Below are 9,411 nucleotides of genomic sequence, written 5' to 3' on the forward strand. Positions count from 1 at the left end.
CCCTGCAAAATACAAAGTCCCATCCCATATAGAGACGCCCCCCCCCCCCCCCTTACCACACATTGCAGCTCAATACAAGGTGAATGGAGACTTTCCGGAAGAAATTTCCACATATGCATAACAGATTACTGGAAATTCTGGCACCGGCCATCAGGAAAACAAAAAGGTGGATTTTCCAGGATTCCTATTGGTGCAATAATTAACCAGCAACCGAAATAAATAGCAGCAATAATAAGAGGAAGCAAATCCAGGACCCAGGAGAAGACTCCACATCACTAACAAGGTGAGAAGCTGCACTACATACTTATTTATAGGAACAAGCAAAACTGCACTATACTCCAGAGCTGCATTTATAATTCTGCAGTTGAAAACTTCCCGAGTTTGTTATGGGGATCAACAGTAATGTATGTACACAGTGACTCCACCAGAATAGTGAGTGCAGCTCTGGAGTATAATACAGGCTGTAACTCAGGATCAGTACAGGATAAGTCATGTATGTACACAGTGACTGCACCAGCAGAATAGTGAGTGCAGCTCTGGAGTATAATACAGGATGTAACTCAGGATCAGTACAGGATAAGTAATGTATGTACACAGTGACTCCACCAGCAGAATAGAGAGTGCAGCTCTGGAGTATAATATAGGATGTAACTCAGGATCAGTACAGGATAAGTAATGTATATTCTTCTGGTGCAGTCACTGTGTACATACATTACTTATCCTGTACTGATCCTGAGTTACATCCTATATTATACTCCAGAGCTGCACTCTCTATTCTGCTGGTGCAGTCACTGTGTACATACATTACTTATCCTGTACTGATCCTGAGTTACATCCTGTATTATACTCCAGAGCTGCACTCTCTATTCTGCTGGTGCAGTCACTGTGTACATACATTACTTATCCTGTACTGATCCTGAGTTACATCCTGTATTATACTCCAGAGCTGCACTCTCTATTCTGCTGGTGCAGTCACTGTGTACATACATTACTTATCCTGTACTGATCCTGAGTTACATCCTGTATCTTACTTCAGAGCTGCACTCACTATTCTGCTGGGGCAGTCACTGTATACAGTGAGTGCAGCTCTGAAGTAAGATACAGGATGTAACTCAGGATCAGTACAGGATAAGTAATGTATGTACACAGTGACTGCACCAGCAGAATAGTGAGTGCAGCTCTGGAGTATAATACAGGATGTAACTCAGGATCTGTAAAAAAAAAACATGTAATTAATATCTACGGGATAAACTGCAGCATCAACCACAGTCCATGGACAAAAGCAAAATAAGCAGATTTACTAAATTAGATTTTTGTCTACTTTATCTTTCTGCCAGAAAAGAACATCCCGGCAGATCCTAATGAAGGTCCCGCTGCTCCTTGTGCTGGTCCTGTCTATGGCTGTGGCTCATGCACAAGTCTTAGACTGGCTAGCAGGCGCCGGCAGGAAAATAAAGGACGGTGCCAGATTTGTTAAAGAAGCCGGTCAAGGTAAGTTGTTCTGAGGAGGGGTCTTCAGTATGTTGCTCTTTGACTACTACTCCTAGTGTCTGCAGGCACATGCGGAGTACGATACATCAACATGGCAGCTAATGGCTGGCAACAGTTCGACTTGTATTCTTTAAAGGGAACCTGTCACCGGGATCCTGTGTATAGAGCTGAGGACACGGGTTGCTAGATGGACGCTAGCACATCCGCAATACCCAGTTCCCATAGCTCTGTGTGCTTTTATTGTGTAAAAAAAATAATGATTTGATACATATGCAAATTAACCTGAGATGAGTCCTGTCCCTTACTCATCTCACATACAGGACTCATCTCAGGTTAATTTGCATATGTATCAAATCATTATTTTTTTAACACAATAAAAGCACACAGAGCTATGGGAACTGGGTATTGCGGATGTGCTAGCGTCCATCTAGCAACCCGTGTCCTCAGCTCTATACACAAAATCCCGGTGACAGGTTCCCTTTAACGTGTTGCAGGATCCTGGGACATGGCTCGAGCCTATAAAGATATGAGAGATGCCAACTGGAAGAATTCAGACAAGTATTTCCATGCCCGGGGGAATTACGATGCCGCACAGAGAGGGAGTGGTGGAGAGTGGGCAGCCAGGATTATAAGGTACGTGGCCCTATCTTTATAGAAACCATCAAGGTCATTCTGGGACATGTAGTCTTCTTAAGAGTCATTAGTAACTACAACTCCCAGAAGACACCACAGCAAAGCATGCTCAGTAGTGGTCTGCAGCGGTGCATGCCCACAGATTGCAAACCACTGTCTATACATTGTCCCACCAGTAAAACTAGCAACATTTTGAATGCAGCTTTGGCTATGACTGGAGTAGACAATACTACTAAAGCAAAGTGACATATTCGAGTGTAAACCTGTACTCAGTCTGCAATTATTCCCATCTTTCCCTAGTGATGCAAGAGAATCCATTCAGACGTCAGGCAGCGGAAGAGGGGCCGAGGACAGCGCTGCAGATCAGAGAGCAAACGAGTGGGGGCGGAGCGGCCGGGACCCCAATCACTACAGGCCTAAAGATCTCCCTGACAAATACTAGACCTGGACGCTGCAATTCTATGGCGCGATAGTGTAATTAATGCCAATTGTCTCATCCACAAGTTGTAATTATTTCTGTATTCACTAATGAGAGCGCCCCCTATAGGAATAAAAGGTGCATTATCTTTAGATGCTTGCGTTTCTATACCCATGTATGTACACACTTCACAACTTTCAGACTCCCCACAAGGGGGACACCAGCCTGCACATTGGAACACCCTCACAAAAGTCAGCACCTCGTATAATAGCATCAGACATCTGCCCCACCAACCCCAGGTCACAACCCCTCGCCCCCAATGTGAAATACCTCCTCTGGGCCCCTCCTGCAGCCCACTTCATAAGGCTACATTCACACGACCATATATGATTTGGAGTACGCAAAATGCGGATCCACAAAAAATAAGGATGACGTCCGTGTGACCTCCGTGTTGCATCCGTTATTTTTGTGGATCCATTGTAACAATGCCTATTCTTGTCCACAAAACGGACAGAATAGGACATGCTCTATATTTTTTTGCAGGGCTATGGAACGGACAGAACACTGTGTGCTGTCCGCATTTTTTGCGGACCCATTGAAATTAATGGGTCCTCATCCAATCTGCAAAAAAATGGAATGGACACGGAAACGAAATACGTTCGTGTGAATGTAGCCTAAGCAGGAGGGTGCATCGCAGAGTAATGCCGCCACCTGCTGGCAGCACTTAACAGTATTACATTTGTATTCACGCGTCAGTCATATTGCAATTACTGCCGCCATTTATGTGAAATCTCAGCAAAATAGGAATGTATTACACATGCCGGATGTTTCACCCTTTGCATAGTGTAAAAGGCGCTGCAATGGTTTTGCCACAATGAGAGCAACAAAAAGTGAAAAAAAAAAAAAAAGTTACTTTGCAAAGTCACATTTGCAACACTGATCGCCTAATAAAGCTATTGTCACCCAAGTCCTAGGTTACACAGCGGCTTGGACGGTGCCTCAACGCGCGTGACCCAAGTTGTACAGCGATATTGTGAAACTTCCAGCCAAGTTTCGGTCATGTAAACATTGGGCAACTGCAACCGATGGATGACTCTGGATGGTCCTATGTTGCAGAATATATACCGGTAATATATAGAGCAATTTCGCCACCTAACCGCAGAAAGTGACTTTTACACGGATCCATTTTACTAATTTGAAACATTTCTGGGAAAACGAGACCAAGACACAGAACGGGCACGAGACGCTGCACAATACATAATAGGGAATCTGTCGGCACAAGCTTGGACTCTTATCAGCAGGAATACACAGATACTGCCTCCCCCGTCAGTGCTCAAAGCTGCACTGAAATACACAGTAAGGACTGCTGGGCCGACCGAACAGAGAGGACTCCTGTGCATGCGCTGAGCAGTCCTGACAAGGAGTGCAGCTTTGAGCGCTGACCGAGGCGGAAATGGGAGGCAGTAGGAAAATAACAAATTAGCCATCTGGACCTCTTATCTGCAACAGTCCAGGATCCTGGGGAGAGATGCCCTTTGATATCTGCCATCATTCTGCAACTTGGGATTTAAAGGAATGTATATTTTATTTTAATATAAAAAGGCTAAAAATATATTTTAAATAAAAACTTTTACTGCAACACTTAATTTTTCCTAATCAGGTTTTATTTTCCGATTGTGTTTTATTCTACTTTGCCTCCACTTTATTATGGGGGCGGCTGTCTAGCTGGAGCAGCAGCTGTAGAGACACAACCAGGGCTGTATTACAGGCCGTGCCGCTCCAGGTACTGGACCTGAATACGTCCCATTAAAGGCACATTACCACTTGCCGGTTATCGCCATGATCCACAAATTCTGATCATTTATCACGCCGTTAAAACTGCTACTGGGGGCACGACTGATAAATGCCGCTCAGTGATATTTACACAAAGCATTGCTGACGAGCGCGTAACCGGAGCCCGGGGTTCAGTGATGTGGACTGTGATTTGTCTTAAAGGGGCAGTCAAAGCTCTAGATACGGACGACCTTTCTTTAGGATAGGTCATCAATATAAGATCCGTGGGAGCTGAGCTGCAGGAACCCAGCACACCCGCTAGACCGTGGATGGAGCTTTCGGCTTCCAGCTTCCTCCACTGTGGGTTTCCCGGTGGCGGCTGAGGACAGCTGATTGGCAGGACTGGCGTTTGTCAGACCACTGATCGGATATTAATGACCTATTCAAAAGGATAGGATAATCAGCAGCAACTCTGCACATATTTAGCATATTATATGACTCCTCTCCACCCTATTTTTCCTTTTGACACTTTACAAAGTGTGGTAATGCGAACAGTGCTGGAAGGTGTGTTGTCCCACTTCAGGTACCTCAGATGGTGAGACAGATACAATCCAGAGAGTGACAGTAGCCCCAGTAAAGCATAGTTTGCTGAGACATTTCTGTATACATTTTCTGGGCTGGATTTTACTTGGACTGGTGGCTAGGCTTGGTAGAGGGAGTACCCAGTCCACACCCTTCCAGTACGGGTTTTTCTTTCTACCTGAGGTGATCACAGGTGAGGCCTTCTGTAATCAGGCTGCCATAAAGCGCCTCAGAGGAGGTCAGTCTGAGGAGGGAGAGCGAGACTGTTTTGTGAAGCAGAGGCTCAGTGTGTGTGGTCTCAGTCAGGAGGACTGAGGGGCCACAAGGCTTTGAATAGCCTGAGGTTTGGAGGACCTAGCGACACCTAGAGAACAAGGGTTGCACGCCCAGCGTCTGGAGGACTACTGGGCCACACTCCCCCAAAAGGTACTGGAGTTGCCACAGCCTGGAGGCTGCAGTGTTGATGTTGGCTGAGGAAAGCCGCATATGATGTGTGAACTGAGCTCTATGAGTGAGGTAGGGACGTGTTGTGTTTAGGTAGCGCCTAGACGGGCAGGAGTTTATTTGTGTTTTAAGTGTTGGCGGTGCGGGAACCTCACCCCACCCAGTGATGTATAACTGGACTATCCTTTATAAGAAGACTGTCAAAATAAATGCAGTTTGGACATGAAAATCCGTTGTCTGGTGAGATATCTGTGAGTGTGACCCCCTAAAAAGAGACGATCCCTTACAAAAGGTACAGTAGGATTAACACATGAAGACACCCACTATATCTGTACGAGACGGGAGCTTACTATATACAGAGAAATGCTGGACCGGTTATCACTTACTTTACTGCCCCCTACAGGTCTGGCGGCTGTGAGGCAGGAATTCCATATGAAGTCATATATGGAAGATGTTCTCCCCAGCTGCAGTCACATTATCAGAGGGGCAGGATCTGTCTCATTAGCGGCAGTCACATTATCAGAGGGGCAGGGTCTGTCTCATTAGCTGCAGTCATATTATCAGAGGGGCAGGGTCTGTCTCATTAGCAGCAGTCACATTATCAGAGGGGCAGGGTCTGTCTCATTAGCGGCAGTCACATTATCAGAGGGCCAGGGTCTGTCTCATTAGCGGCAGTCACATTATCAGAAGGCCAGGGTCTGTCTAATTAGCGGCAGTCACATTATCAGAGGGGCAGAGTCTGTCTCATTAGCGGCAGTCACATTATCAGAGGGGCAGGGTCTGTCTTATTAGCGGCAGTCACATTATCAGAGGGGCAGTGTCTGTCTCATTAGCGGCAGTCACATTATCAGAGGGGCAGGGTCTGTCTCATTAGCGGCAGTCACATTATCAGAGGGGCAGGGTCTGTCTCATTAGCGGCAGTCACATTATCAGAGGGGCAGGGTCTGTCTCATTAGCGGCAGTCACATTATCAGAGGGGCAGGGTCTGTCTCATTAGCGGCAGTCACATTATCAGAGGGGCAGGGTCTGTCTAATTAGCGGCAGGTGTTATGGAATATTGAGACAAAAAGGATACTTGCTTATTGAGAACTATACTATAGTTAAATGGCTGCCAGGTACCCAGCCAACGCCTAGAACAAAGAATCTTGTTTTCTGCTTTATCATGTGTCACAAGACTGTTTCTGTTCAGTTTAAGCAAGCAGCTTCAAAGAAACAGAAAGTAACAGCTTCACCCACAAGGAAAGGAGGGGGGGGGGGGGGGGGGTGAACCTCCTCTCGCACACAGATGTGACATAAGCTATGTGTTTTCTAGCACATAGTAAAGACATGCGTCACACCGCCTCCCCCGCATATAGACTGTCTGCTGTTCTGCAATAAACCAGAGATCTGCGCCGGCTCCCTCCTGCGTAGTCAGTGTCATTCCTCTCCAGGCCTGTAAACCTACTTCTATCATTTGGACCAGCACATCCACTTTACTGACCATTGATCAGATCCAAAACACAGGGTCTGTCTCATTAGCGGCAGTCACCTTATCAGAGGGGCAGGGTCTGTCTCATTAGCGGCAGTCACCTTATCAGAGGGGCAGGGTCTGTCTCATTAGCGGCAGTCACCTTATCAGAGGGGCAGGGTCTGTCTCATTAGCGGCAGTCTCATTATCAGAGGGGCAGGGTCTGTCTCATTAGCGGCAGTCACCTTATCAGAGGGGCAGGGTCTGTCTCATTAGCGGCAGTCACCTTATCAGAGGGGCAGGGTCTGTCTCATTAGCGGCAGTCACCTTATTAGAGGGGCAGGGTCTGTCTCATTAGCGGCAGTCTCATTATCAGAGGGGCAGGGTCTGTCTCATTGTCAGAGGGGCAGGGTCTGTCTCATTAGCGGCAGTCACCTTATCAGAGGGGCAGGGTCTGTCTCATTATCAGAGGAGCAGGGTCTGTCTCATTATCAGAGGGGCAGGGTCTGTCTCATTATCAGAGGGGCAGGGTCTGTCTCATTATCAGAGGGGCAGGGTCTGTCTCATTATCAGAGGGGCAGGGTCTGTCTCATTATCAGAGGGGCAGGGTCTGTCTCATTATCAGAGGGGCAGGGTCTGTCTCATTATCAGAGGGGCAGGGTCTGTCTCATTATCAGAGGGGCAGGGTCTGTCTCATTATCAGAGGGGCAGGGTCTGTCTCATTATCAGAGGGGCAGGGTCTGTCTCATTAGCGGCAGGGTCTGTCTCATTATCAGAGGGGCAGGGTCTGTCTCATTAGCGGCAGTCTCATTATCAGAGGGGCAGGGTCTGTCTCATTATCAGAGGGGCAGGGTCTGTCTCATTATCAGAGGGGCAGGGTCTGTCTCATTATCAGAGGGGCAGGGTCTGTCTCATTATCAGAGGGGCAGGGTCTGTCTCATTATCAGAGGGGCAGGGTCTGTCTCATTATCAGAGGGGCAGGGTCTGTCTCATTATCAGAGGGGCAGGGTCTGTCTCATTATCAGAGGGGCAGGGTCTGTCTCATTATCAGAGGGGCAGGGTCTGTCTCATTATCAGAGGGGCAGGGTCTGTCTCATTAGCGGCAGTCTCATTATCAGAGGGGCAGGGTCTGTCTCATTATCAGAGGGGCAGGGTCTGTCTCATTATCAGAGGGGCAGGGTCTGTCTCATTATCAGAGGGGCAGGGTCTGTCTCATTAGCGGCAGTCTCATTATCAGAGGGGCAGGGTCTGTCTCATTAGCGGCAGTCTCATTATCAGAGGGGCAGGGTCTGTCTCATTAGCGGCAGTCTCATTATCAGAGGGGCAGGGTCTGTCTCATTAGCGGCAGTCACATTATCAGAGGGCCAGGGTCTGTCTCATTAGCGGCAGTCTCATTATCAGAGGGGCAGGGTCTGTCTCATTAGCGGCAGTCACATACCGCAGACTTCAGATCAGATGGGAAAACATACATTCGGCCTCCTTACACCTCTCCCCGCTGCTGCCTTCTCTGTGCCTCAGGACGGGCAGCGCAGGTAAGGTCCTTATCGGATCCAGCACCACGACCTTACTTCTGCTGCCACACACAACGTGGGCCCATCTTAGGCCACTTTCCTATCTGCGTTTTCAATTCCAGTTTTGAGACCCGGCAGAGGGGACAAAACTGATCAGGTTAAGTACGTATCTGTTCCGTTTTGCTGCCGGACATAAAACCGCTGCAAGCTGCAGTTTTGTGTCCAGTTTGCAAAATTGAACAAACTGGACCAGGCATTAAAAGCAATGTAAGTCAATGGTGCCGGATCCGTTTTTTTATAGCGAAATAACTGGATGTTCAGTTTTGATTTAATACAACCGCGTTCGAATGGGACGGATGCGTCCGAATGTAATAAGTGGCTCGGATCCGTTTAATTCTGGTTTTGAGATCCTCGGCCGGATCACGCAGATGAGTAAGTAGCCTTACTGAGGGTTTGGACATCTTGGAGGAGCTCACTCAGGGAGTGTTGTGGGCATTCTCTGTGACCTGTGCAAAAGTCACTGCGCAGGAAAGCAAAAGAGGCGACCTGTGTCCATCACCTATTCTAATTGGTGGATCCTTTGTTATCTGCCCCCAGCTTTATAATAGAGATAACTCATCATAATCCTGCCTTAAGATAATGAAAGGACTGCTGACCAGATTATTTACTGCGGCACTTCACTGGTTTTACCGGTTTTCCTCTCTATCCTAGCGCTAACCCCACTCACCTTTTGTATGTAAAGGGTGCCATTAGTTTCAGCTCATAATTCCAGTAAGTTGTCGGGTGGCAGCCCCAACACCCAGTCTTGATGGCTGAGGCGACGATTCATTGACACTAATGGAGACTGTATGCACCCGGTTTTAGTTCTGAGGATGTGACAAACAGGCATTTTCTACCCCAGACATCGCTTTTAGCATAAGATTTCCCCGCCATTACCCCACTTCTGCTTCTACTACATAAACCCCTATGTACACCTGTCCTGCTCTATTTCTTGTAGCATTTCAGATTCCCCCACAATAAATGACATCTTTTTCTTATTATTAGCAAAGTCTAAGTGGAAATTCCAAGTGCATAAAGCTTTCTCCTCCCGGCCAATGAAAGGATAGAGATTC

The 9,411-nt window shown here is 47.4% G+C and overlaps 2 protein-coding genes across 5 annotated transcripts in view; one reads left to right on the plus strand and one right to left on the minus strand.

The window, feature by feature from the left end:
• Positions 1 to 9,411, minus strand: part of SAAL1 (serum amyloid A like 1) — a 62,219-nt gene that overhangs the window by 30,214 nt on the left and 22,594 nt on the right. Inside the window, exon 1 of one of the 3 annotated variants that reach the window (XM_044269355.1) lies at positions 9,027 to 9,386. The exons of the other annotated variants lie outside the window; for them this stretch is intronic. The gene's annotated coding sequence lies outside the window, so the exon portion shown is untranslated. Of the gene's footprint in view, positions 1 to 9,026; positions 9,387 to 9,411 lie in introns of those variants that run through there. 3 annotated transcript variants of the gene reach the window in all.
• On the plus strand, positions 127 to 2,694 carry LOC122920148 (serum amyloid A-5 protein-like). Of its 2 annotated transcripts, none has more exons than XM_044269366.1 (4): positions 127 to 283; positions 1,338 to 1,491; positions 1,986 to 2,124; positions 2,425 to 2,694. In XM_044269366.1, the coding sequence occupies exons 2-4, from the start codon at positions 1,362 to 1,364 to the stop codon at positions 2,564 to 2,566; spliced, it is 411 nt and encodes a 136-aa protein (XP_044125301.1). In that variant the 5' UTR covers positions 127 to 283; positions 1,338 to 1,361; the 3' UTR covers positions 2,567 to 2,694. The 2 variants fall into 2 exon arrangements, with proteins under 2 accessions (XP_044125301.1, XP_044125302.1); XM_044269367.1 differs by having other exon boundaries at positions 217 to 283; positions 1,343 to 1,491.

The sequence above is a fragment of the Bufo gargarizans genome, chromosome 10 (genome assembly GCF_014858855.1).
Source record: "Bufo gargarizans isolate SCDJY-AF-19 chromosome 10, ASM1485885v1, whole genome shotgun sequence".
Classification (NCBI taxonomy): Eukaryota; Metazoa; Chordata; class Amphibia; order Anura; family Bufonidae; genus Bufo; species Bufo gargarizans.

Bases quoted from the DNA above. Each gene is read 5' to 3' on its own strand.
- LOC122920148 (XM_044269366.1), top strand. From the start codon at position 1,362: ATGAAGGTCCCGCTGCTCCTTGTGCTGGTCCTGTCTATGGCTGTGGCT. The intron at 1,492-1,985 runs GTAAGTTGTTCT...AACGTGTTGCAG, and splicing joins TGTTAAAGAAGCCGGTCAAG to GATCCTGGGACATGGCTCGA. The intron at 2,125-2,424 runs GTACGTGGCCCT...ATCTTTCCCTAG, and splicing joins TGGGCAGCCAGGATTATAAG to TGATGCAAGAGAATCCATTC.